The sequence below is a fragment of the Sciurus vulgaris genome, assembly GCF_902686455.1.
Source record: "Sciurus vulgaris genome assembly, chromosome: 5".
NCBI classification, from domain to species: Eukaryota; Metazoa; Chordata; class Mammalia; order Rodentia; family Sciuridae; genus Sciurus; species Sciurus vulgaris.
This window is the reverse complement of record NC_136465.1, coordinates 117,018,268-117,042,365: the sequence shown is the minus strand read 5'-3', so window position 1 is coordinate 117,042,365 and position 24,098 is coordinate 117,018,268. Positions and strand designations below refer to the sequence as shown.

Genomic DNA, 24,098 nt, shown 5'->3' with positions numbered 1-24,098 from the left:
GAACAGTCTGAGTTGGAGAGTAGGCTGTTTCCAAACTTCCTGCATTTCTAAACTTTATTCCCTCTGCACAGTCCCCAGGAGGCCTTGTTCATGTGTACTATCCTCTCCAAAGGCATAAACAACTAGTTCCCAGAAGAGTCCATATTAAACTGAAGGGGGAAAAAATCTAAAAACGATAACTTGGATAGCCATTCAAATTATTGCTGGTTTTTAATAAAATCATTACCAGCAATTATGAACTAACTTCTTCCTTTCCCCTTATTCCAAAACTCAGAACTTTCTAGCAAAATTATGAACTTCTGTCCAAATGAAGTTTCAGAGAGGGTTTTCAAGCACATCTATGGGACCCGATGAATTTGCATAAAAGTAAGGGAGAAATAAATTAAATAAATAAATCCTAATAAATAACTCAGACAACATTCATTATCTACAAACATAAATGCCAGAAAATACTAACTTTAAGGATAGATTCTCCCACAACCTCTCATGAAGGTAAGTACCAGCATGTACTTAGAAAGCACATAGGGTTGCTTTAGAAATCATTTTACTTGCCTATTCCCACTAGGACAGATCATGATGAGGGGAGTCACTTTGGTGGCTGGTAGATCTCTCTACAAAGCTACTTTTCAAGTGGATTTACAAACCAAGGGTGCAAAATAAAGCAGAGTAAGTGCTGCAAGGTAAATGGAAACGAAATAACTCAGACGGGAATAAATAAGAGGGATAAAAAGCTAAGATAAACATATAGTCTGGCAGATGTTAGGGAGTGGTTGAGCTGCAGAAAATGACATACTAATCTGTCTTATCGATTTTATTCATTAACCCCTAGTGGTGAACCCTGCATTACTAAACTTATCCTGTGTGGCAGGAGCAGACTTGATCCAGTATCAAATAAGCCATTTATACTCTTGATTTGATCCTAAATAATTGTCCTAGCAGACTGAACAGGATAGTAAAATTTCTCAGATCTCATTTCTCTGATAATGTGAACTTGACAAAGTTAGTGTTAATGTAAAGGAAAGAGAATTTACATAAATAGAAATCTACATCCTGCTGATTGGACTAACCCTGTGATGAAGCTACAGACCGATAAAAGCATTTACTGACCTTGGACTTCGTTTCTGAATTCAGAAGTCTTGTCAGTTGAAATGTTATGTACAATATGTAATAGCATATTATATCTTGGAAGTGAGGAAAGGGTGACAATTAGTGAGAGGGAAAGAAGCAATTGCATATATAGTGGAAAAATTCAAGCTTGGTCAATAAATTGATTAGTGTTTGTGCTTCTGAAAAGATATATTACTGTGGATAGAGGTCAGTGGTTCTAATCATATTTACTTTAACCAAAGGAAATTCATCTTCCTAGGGAATGATCTAGTGGTTTTCTTATGGGAAAATGTGAGCTACAGAAAGTCCCTGAACTATGGTAGTTAGTGTAGCCAATGATTATTTTATTGCTGTATAACATGAACCAGTGTTGTGTGCTGATTCCAATAGCAGTACCTGAACATGGTCAGAATTTCCAGAGTCCTCTGGTCATGGAGGCCATGAAATGATCTAGATGACTTCTCTATGTTCCCGCTGACACAGAAGTCTGAGATTTCAAGGAATCTCTTGCCCTACCTCTAGTACTGAAAAAGTGCCTTTGAAATATTATCAAGAATGAAATTGACATGAGGCCTCTCTTATGGTTCTCGAACCACTAAGGAAGATACATTCAACTTTCACTCCAATGATAAATCCAGCTAATCTCTTCAAGAACATACTTTGTCATTCACAGCGACAAACAAGTTAGAATGTTAGCCTCTGGAAGTTATTTTTAGATCAATAGAGAGAAGTTGTGTCATCAAGTTCAAACAAACTGCATTCTGTGAGTCAACAGACATGCACCTTGGGGTTCCTTTGGCAACTCCATCTGATCATCCCATGCATACTGTCCATTTCCTGTTATTGCTTTTTTTTCAGTTTTAAGAAATTTGTGAGAGTGATCACTGAAGTTATATAATTCCAGAACTGTGAGAGTCATTAAAATCATCTGGACATGAACAATTGCTTCAAATTATCAGTAAATAAACAAACACCAGAAATAGAAAATTAATTAGCATAGATTATTCAGTGAGTTCTTGGCACCATGTTACTAGGGCCTAGGTCTTGGGTTCTACCTCTTACATGGTTGTAAGTCCCAAAAATTTCACTTGAAGACCTTAAATAAAGGAATCAATAAAATGTGAAAAGTTGATGAGAAAAGAGGGGGACAGGTGTAGGAGACCCTGAATGGACTAGCCCTATTGTGTTTGATGTATATCCATAGGGTTTCTTTAAAGTCTTTGAATCGTTAGCTCAACCACCTGAATCATGGGAAATATCTCCCCATCATTCTCGGAAATGCTGATCTTACTGCCCTAATCAGTGAATATTGTATTGAGTTGGGTCCCCATACCATGGTGGGGGTAGGAATCATAGGACATGTCTATGGGAATGTCATAGCGAGAAGTACCAGCCTGAAAGGGGGTTGAGTGCACATGCCCTGAGCCAAGACTGGCGGAGGGGTAATGTGACATGAAGCTGTAGGACTTTTCCAGGTCAGGAGAGCCATCTTGCTTCAAGGAAAAGTTCCCACTGATGCTCAGGGGTGGAGTGAGTGGGCCCTCATAAGGAGGTGTACTGCAGTCAGGCGGATGGCTCCCAAAGGACGATTCTCCCAAACTCTTAAATATTTGAGGCTTGAGATGAAGAAGATGTGTTTCCATATGGCCATAAGGAGGGCTGGGGAGCCCTGGAGACTGGTAGTTGAAGTTATGGACAGAGATGGTAGAGTCACAAATAGGAGATTTCTCTTCATGCTTCTCCAGAAGGACAGACTGAGGGCCCAGTTGAAGGCATCCAGCCACCAGGTTGCTTGTGGGCTGAGAGAGTCCTTTACAGAGCATCTCCACAAAGCCCTTTCCTTCAGGTGTCTGGCCAGTCTCTAAGACTTCAGACAAAGCCCAAATATAGTTCCTGGCCAATCTAAGGGTCTCAATCTTGGAAAGCTTTTGAGTTTTAGAGTAACATGGCATGACTCTTCTAAGGTTATCCAGGGCATCATTCAGACCGTGCATTCGGGTCCGTTCTCTAGCATTGGCCTTGACCCTTCGAGCCCTGAATCTCTCAAGGCGAGCTTTGGTCATCTTCTTTTTCTTGGGCCCTCTTCTCTTAGGTTTCTCCCCATCTTCTTCCTCCTCTTCTTCTTCTTCAATACTGTCATGCTCTTCAGTCAAGCTGCCAAGCACACCATAAGTACCCGATCTTCTCTCCTCTTCCTTCATCTCATTTTGAGAACACAGACCTTTGTCCATCCAGGATGATGTGTTGATCAGCTCCCCCATCTCCTTGGATTTCACAAAAGTTTTTGCCATCTCCAGATCCTAGAAAAGGGAGACAGTGAAAGTAAATTCCTGTGAATACCTGATTTGATTTTAAACTAAACTTCCTTATTATTCCTTAGATATAGAGTGCAGACTTTGCTTTGGGATTCAATTCATAATTATCATGTCCAAGTCCTCCACTTTAAATGAATAATTAATCCAAGTTCAAAGAAATGCCCAGGACACTTATCTGGTTATACCATAATATAAGAAAATCAACTATATAAAGAAAATTAAGCTTATCATTGAAATGCTCATGCCTAACTATTTTCAGGTTCTTTATCTCAAGGATATTTTACACAAAAAATAACTGGTATTCAAACATGCAGTTTTATTTCTTCCCAAAATTATAATCCAAAGGGAAATGGGCATATAAATCATCCAGAGAAATTTCTGACAAGGAAAGATAGGGCTAAAATAATTATAATTATATGCTATGTATATAAGATTATTGTTGCAAAATAAAATGCATAGTAAACAGTTAAATAAGTAAACTGTCATGTTTTGTACCATAAAATAAATAAAAAATTGCAGCAAGATCTTCAGACTACTTTGCATGTGTTTTAGAAAGGGGTGACAATCTCCGTTTAGAGGTGTTTCATAGACATCTACCTTGTGACATCCCATTGGTACTGCCAACTGGTGGCTTTAGGCATCTCCTAGGAAATGGTCATTTCACAACTGGTTGGTGTGCCACGTGACCATCAAACATTTATCTCACCACTACCAGAAGAGCATTCTGTTTCTTAATAAGCACCTTGTGTTCTGTCTACTGCTAGAGGTGTTAGTGACATGATGTCTTGAAAGGATCGTGGAAACAAAGGAGGGTTATCACTGTTCATCTATCAACTTTGCCCATATGTTGAAGTGAGAACTCTTTTCTTTGCACTTAAAACTCACACCATCAGACAAGATGGCAAGCTGGTGGTCTACCAAGCCCGTGCATGATTATTTTAGTGCAACTATTATAAAAATATTTTATTAAAATGAAAAAAATTGAATAGAGTGACCAAGAACCTGAGAGAACTATTTCAGATAAACACAGAAAGAGCCTGACTGCTTTAATTTACTTGCCTAGTGGATACTATTTAATCAGAATTTTCTATGCAAAGTTTGCTATTTGAAAAACAGAACAGACTGGTGGTTAGTAAGTATTTTGCATTCAGTTCTGGAAGAGTTTGAATTGTTTTGAAATGTGTTGAGCAATTGGTAGGCATATAGTTTACCAAATAAAAGGATCTGATAAGCTGCATTGGGGCATCCCGGTTTACCAGCTAGTCTTTGAAACATTAAACCCTCCATCACCTTTGATTATGAGAAAGAGGAGAACACGATAAATGTTTTTTGATCCTTGAAGCTTGAGTCTCAAATCAATGAATGCAGGGATTAGTACATAGCTTTTAAAAATATAAATATATGATTTGATTTGTTTCTGGTAATTGGAGCTTGTTTTCCTTGTAACCTCATTTACCTCCTATAAATAATTAATGTTACTGCATTGCGAAAACAGCCTAGGTTTCATGTTAATCAGCACAGAAATCATGTCAGCTTGACTTACTCACTTAATAAGGCTTCCTGGGTAAGCAGCTTTATTGAAAACACACATTGGAACCTATTGGTCAACTGGCTGCCCAGGCCAAGTCAGAAAATCCCACTTTTAATATGGATGATGGAGCTTGTGTGCTGAGCTGCACTTCTAACTCGGGCAGACATCCAGAGGGAGGGTGAAGGACCTAATTAACTTTCTGTTAAAGTAACACAGATCTTCCAGGGGCAGGTGCACTCTGAGGCCAAAAAGGGTGGCGAGGGCTTGGGAAACCTAACGCTTTCCCCACCATTTAATTATGATAACATTTGTATCACATTTTAAAGTTCACAGAGCACTTTTGCATTTATTAAATTTGTATGTTTCTTACAGCAAACTTTTGAGGGAGAAAGGGATTGTCATGCTCGTTTTAATGTCAGAGTCACTGTAGGTCAGGTCATTTTAGTGATAGAAATACAAGGGTGTAGAGATGGTGGGGCAGGACAGGAAATCAGTTCGGATTCCAAATCCTGTGCTTTATATTTTTTCTCTTTTCTTCTTCCTTCACAACTACAGGAAGAAAGTCACTTTGACTTTAGCAGGTGTAGATGGGTGGAACTAACTCAACCATTATCCAAGGGAGGCTGCCTTAGGTGTTCTCTGAGGCGCCATTTTAACTCTCATCTCCCAGGATTCCTTCCTCTGCCAAATGTGTTCTTTGTTGTTTTCATCCTCTTGTTCTCCCTCCTTCTCTTCCGCATCCTCCTCCTCCTCTTTCTCTCATCTGCATTATCATTGTTACACTGGGTCATACTTACATGCATCAAGAACGGAGAAGGAAGGAAGAAAAGGAAGGTAACAGAGAGGAGAGTCTCCTTACTTGCCCCTGAATATCACTCTAGCTTGAGCATTTGGCACTCTTCACCACCCCCACCCTCTGCACCTCTGGACTTTTGCGGAGATCTGTCAATAGTCACCCTCATCAAGAACTATGGTTAGGAGAAGAGATTCGACTGCCCTTTGCCTTTAACATGTTTCATGGTTTCTGTAAGAGTCAAAGAATTGCTTTAAAATCAGGTTGTTGGTAGTTATGTAGGAAAGGAATCAAATGGCTTCGTCCAAACCACGGAAAAGGGCAACCAGTTTTCAACTAACTCAGGGAAGAACAGAGCTGGGTTCTAGTTTAAATTCCTCTGTACCCATCAGTACTAGTCCATTAATTTGGAGAAAATCCATTATAGTGTGGTTTCAAAAGCACGGAAACCAGAAAAATACAGACATGAACCCTAATTTCAGCTCATCATAGTTGATCTCAAACAAATTACATTAAGCTCCAAGCTCCTCCATTTCCTCTTTGACAAAATAGTGATAAGATATATTTTATATTATTCTTTTAAGAAAAATAAAAATAGCCTGGCACCGTGGTCTCTGAGACTTGGGAGGCTGAGACAGGAAGATCACAAGTTCAAGGCCAGCCTCTCAGCAGTTTAGTGAGGTCCTAAGCAACTTAGTAACACCCCCAATACCAAAAAAAAAAAAAAAAAGAAAGAAAAGAAAAAAGAAAAAAGAAGAAATTAGCTTGTAGTTTTAAATGTTATGATTTATTATCAACATAACTATATTGCATTTATTCTTGAGTTTTTAAAAATATAATCCACTTGCACACATTTTCTTATTTAAAAATAAAAATTATTTTCCACAGATGAATAAAGAAAATAGACTACATTAACTAATGCATCTCATTATCTGAATATTACCTCATCTGATTGGCACAGGAGTTCATCTGACAATTTCCCAGAGGCCTGCCTGCCCTCTTTCTCAACTGACAAACTAGACAAACTCTGGAATCAGATTGTCTGACTTCAAATTTCAGGGTACAACTTACTAGACATGTGACTTGAGGCAAGTTTTAGAACTTTTATCTGCTTTAGTCTCATCTTCTCTAAAGTGAGAATAATAATAGTCCTGACTCATGGCATAAAATGAGTTAACATATTTAAAGCATTTTGAATAGTGCCAGACAACATAAATTCCATGTAAGTATTATTATTCCTTAACTTCATCATGATTTTCCTGGCCACTTGGACAAAAATAGTTATCATTATAATCTGAGCTTCATGTTGATTTCATGTCAACAAAAGCTAATGACTCCATTTCAACACTCATTTAAAAAAAAATCCTGATATTCCTACTATCCCCACCTCCTAATGAAACTAAATATCAAAGGTTCTATTCTGCTGCAAGGGATGAAAACACCAAACTCTATCAGCTACCTTCTGGATCGACTAGAACCCCTCATTGCATTAGGACGGTCAGTTTCCTAACTTCTATTCTGTTTTATAATTGGGAGGAAACATTTAACTGAACAATTCTACTTAGTCATATAAACTTTCAGGGTCATAAAGCTTCTCGTTGACTACTGGACACTCAAACATTTTTACCTTTGGTTATGAATATGGAGACTATGATTCTCCCACAAAAACCAAGTGACAGAACTCTAGGGAGAACATGAAGTGTCTCTCAGATAGAAGTAAAAGCTAATACTCCTCAAAAAGTAATGGAAACCTTCCTCCATTTCCACCTGGATATTTTGAAGGTATCAAAAGGTTGGCAGGGAAAAAAGACAAACACTCATTTCCAGATCTGAGTGTTGAAAATGCATGTGGCAGAGTTCTGAGTTTTGATGAAAGGAACTAACTAGGTTCTCTCCAGAACAAGCTCCTAAATGTAATGTCATTTTTTAGCTTGTTAATGAACCAACTCAGAGTACTTGTACTGAGGAAAATCATGAAAACTAAGACCCTCTCCCTTCACTCACTCATTAAATGGGCACAGAAAAAAGTATTATAATTCTTGTACCCTGAAGGCAAAATGGAAATAATATGTTAACCTGATTAACAAACCTGACTAAGAAGTCTTACTTTGTGAAGTTGTTCTGTAAATGTTAGGGGTAGCAATTGTTCTACAGAAGTTGTATGTACAGGAAAGTCTATAGTACTATCTCACAGTGATCATGATAAATCATTTTAAGACTTTCTCAATCCTAGGCAAAAAAAAAAAAAAAAAAATAGCACTCAAAATGTACAAGAAGCTGAATCCAATATGACAAAAACCAATGAATACTAGTGCTGGGAGCAGAACCAGCCCCTTCACCCAACACATGCAAACACATTCCTTTTTTTTATTTTTTTTTTCTCAGCAGTGGTACAGGGAGTTGAACCCAGGGCCTCCTCACATGCTAGGCAAGTGCTCTACTGCTGAGTTACACCCCAACTCCATCCATTTTAATTTATTTTTGAGACAGAGTTTTACTAAGTTGCCCAGGCTGCCCTCAAACTTAAAATCCTGCCTCAGCCTCATGAGTAGCTGGAATTACAACCATGGCATTCTGATCTTTTAAAGTCCATTTTAGTCTTGATCTTCGCATTTGGATTTCCTTATATGCCTATATGATATAATCAAATTTTTCCCTTCTTTGGGATCCTTTAATGAAGTTAAATCTGTTCTCCCAATATTTTTCATTTTTTGACCCATTCTAGCAAAGTGTTTGCTCATAAGCAAGGATAGTGACTACCTAATATTTTGCATGTTGGGGCCAAGGTCATCATGCATTACTACCATGTGGAGCAACTGTGGAATTCTTCCTACACTTGAACTAATTTTTGTTTTGGAGAAGCTTCAACCAATGAATAAATCAGTACAAGGTACTAGCATGTGAGTTTGTGGTGGTTGGACAGTGTCTTTCACCTTACAAGCTGACAGTGGTCTTTACCCTACTGGTTCTCTAACTCTAAATACAAAAGGAAGGGGAATATCCAGCCCAGTTTCTACATAATTTATGGGCCAGGTAGACCTAATGCTTTTCACATAGTTGCAGAATCCAGAATAAAAACATAGAGTATACACCAGGGTGCTCACAAGTAACACTGCTGTGAAATATTAGGCTATTCTGGGCTCTTCCGGGCTCTTCCTTTCTACCCTTTTATACTCTCTACTTCCCCTTTGATTAATAACTGTGCTGATATGCACACACACATATTTTATCCAGCAAAACCATGGCATACTTCAGAACTTAATAGTGAAATTTTACAGAAGTTACTCAATCCTTCCATTTTACCTCCATGTTCTTCAGTATGTCATCTCTGTCAAAAAAAATGAGGGGATCATTTTACATTTAATAATATTTTCTGAATATATTTTTCATTGGGCAAATGGTGGGAGTAAGACAGAGAGGGGAAAATATACTTGGACAATCTTTCTCTTCTGATTTCTCTTCTGAAAGGAGTGGGGGAGAAATTTCCCAAACTAATTATCCAAGGATTTTTAGCAAACCAAATGGGGAAGTGGTGAGAATTCACTCCCATCGCTTCCCAAGTTCTTTTCCCATCTCTTGTCTTATATTCATTCGCTTCCTCCTGGCTTTACTCCTTGCATGGCCCTAAAGTGCTGTAATCACAAGTGGCAAATTGGGTCTCTTCTTTTAACATGCTTGCTGGACCACCTTGGAAAAGCAGTTACACTTTTGGATGTTTTTCACAATTAGTAAAATGGAAGTGTGGGTTTGACAGCAATGGAGGGGTAATCTGTAATCTCCACTTTATAAAAATGATGCATGCCCAGACGGGGCCACACTGTAATCCCACAGCTTGGGAGGCTGAGACAGGAGGATCACAAGTTTCAAAGCCAGTCTCAGCAATTTTTCAAGGCCCTAAGCAACTTAGTGAGACCCTGTCTCAAAAATAAATAAAACGGGCTGGGGATGTGGCTCATGGTTAAACACTCCTGGGTTCAATCCCCAGTACCCCCCCCAAAAAAAAAAAATACAGTATCTAGGAATCTAGGAGTTTTATTCTAGGTGACAGGTGCTGTAAAATTTCTTATTATTTAAAATGTTATATGTACCTCAAAGTGTTCTGCTCCCTCTGCTTCTACATTAAGTTTCCTAAATCCTACTCCCTCCTCCTTACCCAGAAGATACTTACCTCACCCCAGGGACTCTTGTAGGTCTATGGGAACTTCCCACAGAAACTTTAGTAGTGCCCCCTCCCCCACCACCTCCTGCAATGGCTCACCTCAGTCAGTGGCAGATCCCGGAGTGAGCTCTGCAAATCTGTGACCTGGAAGACAGTCAGAGAAGCCAAGTTCCCCTGATCATGCAGAATGTTGGAGAAAGAGCTGCTTTCAGCGATCCATCTTAAACCCTGTGTGTATCTTTTAGAGATTCCTCTGGGTCTGGTTCCTTTGGCAGCTACTTATTCTACCCTTTCCTTGGAGTTCTGACGCTCCTCCAGGACACCTTCAGGCTGATGCTTCTGTTGAAGCTGGTTAGTCAGTCTCTTCAGTACCTCTCTCCCTGGTTAGCTCCCGGAGTGGCTCTTTCAGGACCACAGCCTCTGGGCAGCTCCTACGCTCTGGCCGGAGCGTTCGACTTGCAGCAGTTTTGTTTGCTCTCCCAGCTGACCAGGGACTTGGGATGCTGCCCACAGTCTAACTCCGCCCCCTCCCCAGCCGAAAGACACGCCTACTTCAAAGGACTCCTCTAACCCGGTCCAACTTTGCCACTATTTTTTTCAATAGGAATAGGGTTCTGGAAGGGGGATGGGAGGAAAGTTGCAAAAGTTGAATAAAAACAGAATTGAAAACCTTTGTGGTTAAAAAGGTAAAAAACGAGAGTGGAGCAAGATGAGCAGAATGGGGCAAGGAGGGAACTGAGAATAGACCTGGAGAGAAGCTGAGAAGGATAAATGAAACTGCTGGTCCACATCTGAAAGAATTTTTAAAAGAGAAAGAGATATGTCGAGGACAGGGCACCAGTGATCGCTACCTTATGCATCAGGGTTGGCAAAGTTTTTCTTGAAGAGTTTTAGAAGTAGAAGTATCTGCCTCTTCCTACCCTTTAACATGGCAACCCTTTCTGCTTAAAACTCTTGTTCTAATTTGTGAGTGTAGATGAATCTACGGTCGTATTTAGTACATTTTATATGGTTGTCACTATATTTAGTGTACTTAGCTATAGTAATTGCACTATTCTTTCAATTTTCTTTTCATCTGAAATTTATGAAAACAAAAAGCAAATGAAATTGGCTTGAAGGAAATTTCCCAAGTTTTTTGATAATCACTTGTTCCACCAATATATAACTGGCACATATGTCTAACAGAAATGAGGGAAATAAATGTATTTTGTGCACAAGGGCAAAAAAGGTTAAAGCAAAAGATAATATTTGCTTGTTTAGTGCTAGGGAATCAAACCCAGGGCCTCATGCATGCTAGACACACACTCTATCACTGAGCTACACCCCTACAGCCAGAAGAGTTTTGTTAATAAAGAATATCTTAGGCTTGAGATAGTCAATATTTTTAAAAATTCTAATACAGCTGTCCTGTGACTCTTGTACTTCCCAGAAACTCTGAGAATAAAATTAATGTCTTTTTTCAGTTTCATAGACAGTTATTCATTTTCCGCACATCTTTAGGTTCTTACTAATCTTTTTGTGTCTCTACCAAGGAAATATCTGCTCAGCAAAGTAAACTTCATTTTCCAAACAATTAAGGGGCATATGATAGGAATAGGAGATTTCTGAAAACAAATCAAAATTAACTCCTCAGCAAGAGGAAAGTTATCTATGGGATAATTTGTATCTAGTATAGAGCAGGTTCATAGTTGTTCAATGAACGCTTATTGAATGGGCTGAATTTTGTGTCTTCAAAGCCATGTCCATGGATATTAAAAAGTTGATGGCATTGGTTGTATTGGTGTCCTGCCTGTGAAATTTTCAGGGGGAGGGGAGGAATAACAGATTAGCAGAAAGGTGAACATATTGAGACAAAGATGAGGGTGGAGACAGAACATTCTGCAGGGTCTCCTTGCTTTTTCTGACAGATGTAAGGGACTGAACATAATAGGATTAGTCTTCAAAATACATTCTGTGTGTGTGTGTGTGTGTGTGTGTGTGTGTGTGTGTGCGTGCACACTCGTGCAGCATTGGAGGGAACTGAGGACACTGAATTTTAAGAGACCCTATTTCATCAGGGTCACCCTGGTCACAACTCCTTGACATTGCACTGCTGGCTGTTGAACTCTGAGAGGGCAGGAAGGGGCAGGAGGGGTACGAGCTGTCAGCAAAGGAAAAGGGGTGGTGACTGCCTTAGGAAAAGAAAATGAAGTCCATTTGCATTCATTCTCCTTCCCGACATGGTTTCTGGGCCAGAGGGCCAATCCTCAACCCTTTCCTCTTTCTCTGCTGCTTTTTGTAAAGCTCTGAGCTAACCTGTTACAACCATCTGCTAAGTGGGGAAAAGGAGACCAGCACTCAGTTGCTAGCCCACAGGCCTGATGCTGGGAGCCATTGAAGCAGAGAGAAGGGAGGCAACAGGCAGATTTATGGGCAGCAATCTGTTCCCCCCCCCCCAAGGCCCCTCTGCCAGGAGACAGCCTGATAATCCATCAACCCCACTAATGAATTAATTAGTATTCCCAGTAATCCTGACCCCCAAAGGAGACCTGCCTGTGGGCCCCTAAGGGGAGGGGGGAGAAACTGCCTCTTTGGCCAGACGCTGAAGACCTGGAACCAATGTCTGACATTAGGCCCCAGGGTGCTAAGCTGCAAGCCACAGATCCTGTTGCTAACGGTCCCCAGATGTCCCTCCTTCTCACCTTCCCTTGGGAGACGACTCGCTTTTGCTGAATTAAAACTAGTGCTGCCAAACAAATGGGACCCAGAGAAATAAATCAGAAACTATAGATAGAAGAAAAGTGAACTTCCAAGAAAGAAATGATTAGACTGCCATATTATTCATAATAAAACTTAAGCAGATCCTGAAACTGCTCTCCAAAGATTAGGCACTGGGAGCTGGGACGGGACTGGGAGAAAAGGGTTGGGAGGAGATAAAAAGGAAACATAGTCCTGGCCTCAAGCAATTCAGTACTCCAGTAGCAAAATGATACAGGTTCAAAAGCAATCATTGTGAAACAGGTTAAAGCAAAGTGATTTGTGACATGACTCTCCTGAATAGACTGGAGGAAAACACAAGAGCTACCAGCTGAGTTTCTAAATAGTCTAGAGAATGACAGGGAGATACAGTAGCCCTCCCTTACAATTGCAAAGTCCTTCACTCTTTTCAAAAACTTGTGATGCAGCAGTACAGTAAAAAAAAAAAAAAAAAAAGAAAGAAAGAAAGAAAGAAAAAAGCTTGGGAGTAAGGAAACCTGTGTTTGTGATGAGTGGTCTAACTTCTCTAGGCTTCCTGTTCTCCATTAGTCAGGGATCAGGTTGGGCTTTGATCTCTCAGGTTCCTTCCAGCTCTAACATTCAGTGATGGTGGTGACATAGCTAAATGTCACAATTACCCTTTGAGAGTAAACAATACTGGGCTTTTCAAAGGTACATAGACTGAGTCCCAGGTTTGAATAAGGCAATAAAATGTTAGTGACAAAAGCAGGTATAGAAACAGGTAATAAATGTGGGTGTCCTCTTTCCACTTAGATTACTGGTGCTTGTTGGGATGGACACTTGATTCATCCTTCTCTCATTCCATTCATTCAAGGTCTGTGCATTTAGGCATTCACAGGGTGTGCAGAGTGACTTGCTCCAGCTATACAAAACTCCCTGCATTTGTGTATTTTTTGGAAAATTTCTATACCTTTGAAAGCTCTATAACCTGTGTCCCAGCATCCTTCTCTGCAGTTGCTATACCCAATTCCTAAGAATAAAGCCACCTAGGATTCATTTAAACCAAACATTGCCTTTTACCAATGATGTAACTTCTGACAAGTTATTTACCTCTCTGGGCCTCAGTTTCACCATGTGAAGTTGGAGGTAATAATGCTTAGCCAATAACCTGCTCTGGGAGTATATATCAGATAATACATGCAAAGTGCTTAGGATAGTGGCTGAAACTTACTAAATGATTCATAAGTAGTAGTTACTGATAGTTTATCTTAAATATTTAGTTCTGATTTTTTCATTCCCTAGAAATCAAGGAAAAATTAATATATTTCTTTATAGAGATATGGAGACACTATCTCAATCCAAGTATTCCTTCATTACAATAATTGTCACACTATATTAATTTATCCAAAAATGTGTTTTGTGTGTATATATATATAACCCCAAGCACTATACAAATTCCAAGAATACAGAGATAAATAAAATTTCCTATTTCTAACTTTCTTATTCCTTTCAGTATAGTGGCAGAGGTAGAAAACTAAACATATAGTCCAAAAATTCCACTTCTTCTGTATTTCTAACATAATCCTATGTGTACCCAAGAAGCCATTATGAAACAGAGATGTTAATCACAGCAATGTTTTTGTTGTTTTGGGGGGGCTTTTGGTATCAGGGATTGTTAACCAGGGTTGCTTAACCCCTGAGCCACATCCCCAGCCCTTTTTTATATTTTATTTTGAGACAGAGTCTCACTAAGTTACTCGGGGCCTCTCAGAGTTGCTCAGGCTGGCTTTGAACTTGCAATCCTTCTGCCTCAGCCTCCAGAGCCTCTGGGATTACAGTTGTGCACCACTACCCAGCAACATTGCTTTTAATAGTGAAAAAGTATATTATCAGTACCTTAAGTCACCAGTGGTCCAGCCAAACAATGGAATACCATTTAATCTGAATGAACTGTTCTGCTTATACTAACAAGAAATGTACTACACATGCTAGCATGTATGGTGGAAAATATAAATCAATGTGTAGAACGATAAGTTCAATATAACATACTTAGTTTTAAAAATGTATACACATACATTAAATAATACATATGTTTTATATGTCCATACACAAATATGCAAATTGATAACAATGTATCTGTATCTCGGGATATCTCATTTTTGGCATAAAGTAAATTCAAACTGGGTAGTATTCAAAGAAGATTGTTTTCTTTTTTGTACAAGTATAATCTATTCATATACAACTTATGAGAGTGAAATTGATTTTATAACACATTAAAGTATGCTATCTCCAACATCCCATCCCCCACTTATAGCCAAATTAATTTTCAGAAAAGGATCTCGTAGTCACAGCCTATAACACCAAACACTGCAGTATATAAGCCATCTCTCCACCAAATCAGCCCTCCTCTGCTTAGTGCCAGGAGCATTTGCCTAGTCTTAGGCACAAACTTTAAGTTGAAGTTAAGAGGTTTCAATCATGTGGTTCTTCAACCCAGAGAAATATCTAATGTATAGGACAGTGGGGATTTCCTGAGAATCCAGACTTCATTTATACTACAAAAAAAAAAAAAAAAAATTAGGATAAAAACATGAATAAAACCAAGTACTACTCTCAGAGTACATTCAATGTTCTCGAAGAACCAAACAGAGCACTGGTAAGAGCACTCCAAGATCAAAAGCAAAGCTCTATTGAATCAACTAAACACTCTGCCACTTTAAGGGCCATTGTTTTGAATCCCTGCTGGCTTTGAGTGATCTGCTCCACCAGGCCGGTGTTCTGGTCATGTTACTTCTCCTAGGCATTATCAGATGAGTGAGGCAGAAGCCAATGAGAAGAACCAGTTATTGTCTCTAATAAATCCAGCTAATTTTCATAGACCACTCACCAATGTCAAGCACCATTTTAAGTGTTTTGCGTACATTATGTTATTGTATCATGACAACCTTATAAGATTGTTGTTGTTGTTGTTGTTCCTATTTTACAAGTGAGGTAATGAACCACAGAGAGGATAAATCATTTGCAGCATCCTGCATGAGAGTGGTGGGATTTAGATACAATCGATCTACGGCTACTACGCAGTATTGCCATCCTGAAGCTGGTTGCTGGTAGTTGATAAATCCGGAATCTATTCTCTGGATGCTGAAGGAGGAACAGTGAAAGTAAAATGGTTAACTTTGTCACTCTGATGACTCAGCCTGAAGTAGCTGGTGAGGCAGAATCCTCATCTAGTGGTCCACTGTCCAGGCTATGTACCAAAGCAGCCAAGTTTGCTCACAGTGCGCTTACTTGAGATCCAACTTCAGTCAAGTCTTTCTACCCCTACAACTGATAAGGCAATGTGCGGTGATGAGAGCAGCCTGGTCTCTAGAAGCTCTTACAATAGCAAAGTACCCTCCCACTTGTCTGGCCTCGCCCACGCCCCACCTCACTCCAGTGAAGTTTTGAGAGAGTGTTTTATGAATACACAGCATAAAGAGTAACATCTCTTATGAAAATAAAATATGAAATGTTTTAAGATTCCAGCCAAGTAGTGTTAAAAGGTCACCACTGTGGGAACAGGCTGCAGAAGCAGGCCAGGTCCTGTCCATCAGCCTGAAGCTCATCCTCCACCTGGGGTTTTCCCATTCTCCCACTAATTTTAAGGAAACAAAAATAGCAAAAGAATACAAGGACTCCCTACTTGCTCCAGTTGTCAAACCCTGGCATTCCACTTCTACAACAGGTGATTCCTCAACCACAAAGATCTAGCTGAACTTTTTGCTCTTCTTCCTACTCTCCCATTCTCTCAGGGAGAACTACTTTAATTTCTGGGCACATCAATGCTGCTTTGAGCTAAGTTGGGAATCACACACACAAATAATACAATGCCCCTTTGGGGGTGAAAAGTGAGGATTTTAAGGTATCAAAATTATAGGGTAGGCCCAGCGTGGTGACTCATGCCTGCAATTCCATGGGTTTGGAAGTCTGAGGCAGGAGGATCGCAAGTTCAAAGCCAGCCTCAGCAAAAGCGAGGCACTAAGTAACTCAGTGAGACCCTGTCCCTACATAAGATACATAATAGGGCTGGGGATGTAGTTCAGTGGCCGAGTACCCCTAAATTCAATTCCTGGTATCAAAAAAAAATTATACGGTAGGGAGAAAGGTAAAGATAAATAAGAACTAACATTTGTCAAAAGTCTATACCACAATCAATCTGCATGAATCATCTCCTTTGGAAACACATATAGTCAGCATTTTCTGAGTTTTTACATTGAGTTAAGGGCTTTACCTGCATTGCTGCAATAGCACTTTGGGATGGGTGCTATTATTATCACTTTTCTTTAAAGTGCTGGCAATCAAATTTAGGGCTTTGCACATGCTAGGCCACCCAACCCCTTTCACTTGTTTAATGGATGAGGAAAATAAAATCCATTAATTTAGTCATTCAAGAAATATTTGAGTGCTTCCTATGTGCAGTAGGCACTGGGGATACATATCCATGAGCGAAACAGAAAGATGACTAACGTGTCCAAGATCAAATAGCCAGGGAATGAATGCTGTGCTTTGAACACCTGCTTATTTTCATGCCCCTTTTGTTTATTTTGATTATATTCTATTCTTTTTTATCCCTGAGCACCGGGAGGATAGATTCAAATGAAAATGAAATAAGTAAATAGGCCATTCCAGAATTCCACTCCTCCGAGGTGTAACTAGTTAAGTAAAAGGAAGTAATGGTGCTAGGTAGTTACCATAAAGAAAGATTCTCTGTGGTCAGTTGAATAGTTTCTACATCCCACCTGTCCTCCTCCCTAAATAAACACCCACACACAACACAACAAAACTTCTAGGTCACACACCAATTTAGTCATGCCTAGGGTGACCATAAATTCTGGTTTGCCAGTACAGTGATAGTTTGCACCTGTTATAGACCAATTACTGCCTATTAATTATTTTAGAGCCTCTCTCACCTGGCTTGTTGCACATTGGATGGTCATCCTACTCACCCTGCAGAGAGCACCAAACTTGCCCATTCCTGCTTGGAGACCTTGGCCCTCCCTGGCTCACCCTGGTTTACTCCACCATTAAAGGAAAAACATCTATGACACCCTTCGTGGGCTGGAAAGGATGGTGTTGAAGTGGACTGAAAGGGCACAGAGATACTGGGGCCTTGGGGCCTGCCTTACAAGTAAGAAGTGATTGAAGTGAGAGCAGGGAACAGAAGGGTAAGAGAGAGGAGAGAAAAAGGTAAAGTCAAAAACAAAATGTCCCTTGACCTCATCCAGTGACTCAGTGAAAACACATCCACGGAATTGGCCTCTGGCTCTCCATTACCTATCTCTCTACCTTCACCCAGATACATCCAGTAGTTAGAGCCCAAATCCCACTTTAAGGGCAAGAACTGTTTTTGTTGTGGTTGGTTTTTTTGCCCCAGGCTAGACGGGATTTACCTTTTTAAAGGCTAAATTAAGGCTCTGAATATTTTCTGTAATGCCAGCTGAGGCCTGGCTTAAACCCCTGCACTCTCCTTTAAGAACCTCCTACAGGATTCTGGGGGAGATGTCGCCACCTATTATTAAAGATGCTGGTGGAGTCTCTGCCTGTATTTTGCCCCTCTTCTCCCCAGTTACATGTTTGGATCATTGAGAATTTTGTCTTGCCCAGTCTACTGAGAATGAATGAAGCACCTGGCCAATCTCCCTGAGGCCTTAGGATGCTGTGGACCTCGGCTCCTCCCCATCCAACCCTTAACCCTCACTCCCAACTGCTCCAGAAAAGAGCAGGCCTCCCAAAATGGTGCTTCCTTTTCCTCTGGCTAACTCCCTTTGCTCTCTCTTTCTCGGGCTTTAAGGGGCTCCCTCTCAGCCCCTCCCTACTGAGTGCCCTCTTCCCCCTCCTTCTTTCCCCTTCTCTTAGTGCACATGTTCCTCAATTTGATTTACTTCTGTACATTGTGTGGCTTTGCAATGGCCAGTCCTCAGAGAGCCCTCAAAGGGAGCCCTCCATCTGCCAGCCCTTCACCAGCCCCTCCCTGGCCTGCAGCCATCGCCCCTCCCCTGGCCCCTTCCCCGTAGGCAGTGTCTAAGGGAGCTGTGGGAGATTTAGGTGAACTTCCCATTCCCCACTTCGCCTCAGCTCATTCCTCACTGGAGGCCTGTATTTCCCACTTCTCTCCAGCCTCACTCAACCTGATTCCTGCTATCCTCTCCAGGCTTTGTAATCAGGGAAATCTGCGAATCCTCAGTCCAGGGAAGGGGCTTTGTGTCCGCTTCCCTACTGGGATGCCTGATGCTATACCATTAAGACTTACTGATCTCATCACTAGTCTCACGGGTAAACTCAGGATTAGGCACACCTAGTAGTTGGGAGCGGCAGTCCAGAAAATCCTGATGGGCAGATAATCCCAAATTATGTCCCATTCAACAAAGGTCTATTTGTTCAAATTCTGTGGGGTGCAGAGGACACAAAGGTGAATAACATAGCTACACTCGAGGGATTCCAGAGTTTTGATGTAATGGAGACTAAAACATGAATAACTAAGTGGGGAAAACCATCATGTGGGCAAAATGTGCTCTAGGACTTTAGGAGAAAGTGTCCTGTGGCCCAGGAGTGGATCCAGTAGGAGGCGGAATTTGAACTGTGCTTTGAGACAGCTTCAGACATTATTCCCATTAACTCATTAACTCTGCACCAAGTGTAAACTGAACATTGATGTGCTTTTTTTTTTTTTTTTTAGACAGGGTCTAACCAAATTGCTCAGGGCCTTGCCTTGAGCTGCTGGGATTACAGTTATGAGCCACCATACCCAGCTGACTTGCATTTTTCTCTGTAGTAACCCATGATATGTATGGTGTAAGTGAACTTGCAGGGATTTATTTAAGATGAAAAACTTTTGGAGTTTGTTTTTGTTAGTTGGTTGGCTTCATTTTTGTTTTTTGGTGTGGGAAGTTGTGAGAGCTAGTGAAAGCCAGCAGATTTCCTTGTTCTATCATTTTTGACTGGTGTTGAAAATTCAGCCACTTATTTTCTAGGAAAAGTGTTGCATAATAGTGCTAGTTTTACAGACTCTAGCCATTTGGAGTCATAGATAATAACAAAACCAAAGGAGCTCTGAATATCTACTTTATATGTATTTTTCCTCCCCTGTGCAGAAAGTCTTACATATAAGTAAGATGTCCTTACTTATATGACTAGAGTCTATCTGAAAACAAACAAAACGAAACAAAAAAACAGTTATGGCCACTTTAAAGTTGAAATGCGCCCACAATCCTTTAATTCCATAATGTCACTTCACGCATTTCTGCCTAAAGGAAACAACCCATACTCATAATCATCTTTGCGAGTTCATAAAGTGAAACTTTGCATCTTTTAACCATAATATTTACAGCAGAAACATGCAACATAGAAAAATGACAATATAAATAAAATAATGTAATATGCAAAATATTTAAACAATGTGATCTCAATTATCTACAACAAATAATAAGAATGGAAAACTTTAGCAGTTCACGAGGCTGAGGCAGGAGCAGCGCAAGCTCAAAGCCGGCTTCAGCAACAGCAAAGCACTAAGCAACGCAGTGAGACCCTGTCTCTATATAAAATACAAAATAGGGCTGGGAATGTGGCTCAGTGGTTTAGTGCCCCTGAGTTCAATCATCAATCACCGGTGCAAAAAATAAAAAATAAAAATAAATAAGAAAAAAGTAAAAGAAAAAGAATGGAAAACTTCGTAGACTCATTTAGCTCACTTTCTGTAGGAACATGGTTTCCCTATTTCAGAAGCTCCTACACAGGATATGTCTTAGATATTTTTATTTCAGGAATTTACCAAAAAAGAAAAAAACACATTAAACGAATATCAAATAATTTTTTATCATTCAAGAGTCTTTACCTCATAACTCTGGTCTTGCTTCCTCTCCCAATCCTAAATGATTATGTTATTATCCTTACTCAATCCTATTTACTCCTCACATGGAAAAGTCTTTCTTACACTATACCTGCCAGTCTTTAAAATATCTAAACTCTCTTCTCTCCCAAAAAAGAGAATGGGGGGTGGGTGTTGAGAATGTAGAGTGCTTTCCTCCCATGCCTGAGGACCTGAGTTCAGTTCCCTGCTCTACCAAAAAGAAAGAGAGAGAAAGGAGGGAGAGAGATCTGTAATAAGATAGTGATCTCTCTTGGCAGAGTAAGCAATAAACTCAGCTTTGTCTTATCAACAAGCTATTTTGGCAGCATTTTTGGGAAATCCACATTTGGAAATATTCAAAGAAAAAGGCAGGACATAAATATAAGACTTTTAACAATGGTTATCACTTAGGCAGTAGGCTCTTGTGATTTTTAAATTTTCTTTATTTATTTTCAAAAGTGTCTTTTACTAGCTCAATGGTCAATGTATGATTCCAGTGCTCCCCATGCAGTTTTCTTAAAATACAATCCACATCATTAGGGCACAGAGAGCAATAAAATCATTTTAAAAGCAATGCAACACCATGGTTCAAATCAGACTTTGAAATCACAGCACTATTTTCCTTCTGTAATTGACATTTCTAACTCTACACTAAATTTACCAATAGTCATCTCAGGAGTCTGTCTCTAAATGATCACACTCTCAAGCCATCTGTGCAAAAAGTGATGCTGCCCAAATACCTTATCAGACCAGTCACATCCTAGAATCCAGACCCATAGATCCAGCTGCCAACTTGGATCACCAAGTATGACTAAGAGGTGTCTCAAGCTTAGCACGCTCAAAGCCAAGCTCCTAGTGTTGCCCCAAATCTGCTCCTCCTCCAAGCTTCCTCATCTGTTAGAACCGGCAACACCTCGGGTCAAGAGGCATCATCATTCCTGGGCTCTTTCTCTGACTCTTCCAATCTATCAGCAGTTTTGCTGGGCCTACCTTCAAACTTAAAGAATTCCACCAGTTTTGCTACCACCTTCACCTAAGCCAGAATAATTTCTCACCTGGAATAGTGCCACCACTTCCTAACTGGTGTTCTTGTTTGTGCCCTTGATCCTTTCAATCGGCTCACAACATAGCAATGAGAGAGATCTTTATGACTTCTTTTTGCTCAGAAACTTCTTAATGACTTCATATTTTACTCAGAGTAAAAGCCAGAATGCTTCCAATGACTTGCAAGCACCTCCCCTCTCACCTCTCTGATGTGATCTTAGACCCACTTTGACTCACTAGCTCAACTACTCCAGGACCACTGGCTTCCTCACTATTCTTCAAAACCCTGATCCCGTGTCAGGGCGCTGGCATTTGTTTTCTCAGTCATCAGTGCTCTTACCCTAGATGTTCACATGCTCCCTCCTCATCTTTTTCAATAATTCATGCCACTGCCTCAATGATTTTTCTTCCTGGACTCAATCAGTCTTCTGTCCTTCCAAAACATAATAGAAGAATTTGCTTTGTATCTCTCATAGCGCTTGTTGCATGCTCCCTTATCGTGACACTGTGGGTTCATCTCTCCTTCAGAATGCAAGCACTTCTCATGGTGAAAACTCATCTTACTTTTCAGTGAAGTCTCTGCAACGAAACACAGTGCTCTGCTTACATGCATGGAGCAACGAGGTCATCGCAACACCACCCACACTGTTCATGCAATATCTAAGTACCCTCGATGGCCAGACTCTGTTGCAAGCACACAGGATCTAGTGGAAATTGGGTTGGCAAGCTCCTTGGAAATTAGACAACTAAATTTCACAGCTGCTCTTTAAACATTGGGGGCAGGGGGTAAAACCTGACGTATGAAGCCAGGTGGTTCTACCTTGGTTTCTCCCAGTCATAGACTCGTCCTATTATGAGAGAAATGATATTTGATTTCTCCTTTCTAGTGAAACATCCCTCATGAGAATGCCTCTGTCTTATCCCTTATGCTAGCTGGTCTTTCTTTACCTTCATGGCTTTTCCTGTGTTGTTTCTGTATAAGAACATCTCCCCTATATCACCCTTTTAGAAAATTATTTGGTTTTCTGGATTAAAATTTAATCAACTCCCACTGGGCACAATGGTACATACCTGTCATTCCAAGTGGTTCAGGAGGCTAAGGCAGGAGGTTTGCAAGTTCAAAACCAGCCTCAGAAACTTAGCAAGATTCTGTCTCAAAATAAGATATTAGAAAAGGATAAGGATGAAGCTTAGTGGTTAAGTGATCCTGGGTTAATCCCTGATTTAAAAAAAAAAAAAAAACACTTTAATCACTTAATTGCTCCTACCTCTAACAACCATCTTGATGCACGTAGAAAGAGTTACTGCTGTGAGGTGAATCACATTCCCCCCCGGAAAAAAAGTACACTGAAGTCCTAACACTTAATACCTCAGAATATGACCTTATTAGAAAATAGGCTTGTTGCAGATGTGTTAAGATGAAGTGGTATTGATTGGAGCGGGATCATTCTAATTCAATATGAATGATGTCCTTATAAGAAAACCACCGTGTGAAGACAGAGACACACAAGAATGGTTTGAAAGGACGGAGGATTAGAGAGGTGCATCCGCCAGTCAAGGAATGCCAGAGATTGTGGACTACCAGAAGCTAGGAAGAGACGAGGGAGGATTTCTCCACAAGTTTCAGAGGAAGGGTGTCCAGCTCAGTCTCATTTTGGACTCAGCCTGCAACACACAAGCCGCCCAACTGCCAGCACTTTGCTGGGCCAGCCCTACCTGCCCCTGCTCTGTGGTCACATTGCACCTGACTTTTAATTATCTATTCGTTAGTCTCTCCTCATCTAGACTCTCCTCATCTGGACACTCCTATTCCCCTAGATTGAATCATCTTGAGAACAGTGCTTGATGCAGTGTTGAGTGAACAGAGCCGTGAAAAAGTTTGCCAATTACGTAGGACAGTGCAAAGATCAGACAGAGGTTTGGTTTCATTTTTAGAAATTCTACTGCTAGATCTTTTTCCTTCAAGTTTTTGAAGTCTCAGATTCCTCTTAAAATGTACCTCCAAAGGAAACAGTCACACCAGATAATTATTTGTGGGAGAAATTATTACAGGCAACTTTGAAGAAGGAAGTTGACATCAGAAGAAAAGGCCCCCCATTGAATAGGTCAGGTCTTTAAGAAGCAGATCTGATTTCCCTGGGGTAGGAAGGCGTGACTCTGGGGCTCAGAGAGCTCCAGAAATTCAACATTCTTATGCTTCTTGAGACTTCTCTCTGGCTACTCTCCTGTCCTATCCCTTGTGCTTGCAGGTCATAAAGTTGCTTTGCTTTTCTTGCCTCTATATCTTTAGTTTCTCTGCCCAGAATTTATGTCCTCACAGTTTTTTCAAGATTTCATCAAGCGTCACCTCTTCAATAATGGCTGTCTTGAGTCCTATCCCAAGCATCTTGTGCCTACACTGAACCCCACATAGATTTTCTGATTTCTGCTTCTGGAAAGCAAGAATTAAGCCTTCACATTCGCTAACATCCAACTTTCTGTGTGATACCTTGTTAGAACACCAGAAATGTTTGTGGAATAAAGAAGAATACTCCGTCTCTGGGCAAACTGAAACTTAACTATGTTCC

The 24,098-nt window shown here is 40.3% G+C and overlaps 1 protein-coding gene across 1 annotated transcript; it reads right to left on the bottom strand.

The window, feature by feature from the left end:
• Window positions 1–2,402: 2,402 nt before the first annotated feature.
• On the bottom strand, window positions 2,403–10,067 carry NEUROD4 (neuronal differentiation 4; the record flags this gene model as incomplete). The annotated part of the gene is made up of 2 exons (XM_079140493.1): window positions 10,005–10,067; window positions 2,403–3,407 (listed from the first exon to the last, which is right to left on the bottom strand). The coding sequence occupies exon 2, from the start codon at window positions 3,396–3,398 to the stop codon at window positions 2,403–2,405; it is 996 nt and encodes a 331-aa protein (XP_078996619.1). The 5' UTR covers window positions 3,399–3,407; window positions 10,005–10,067.
• Window positions 10,068–24,098: the final 14,031 nt, after the last annotated feature.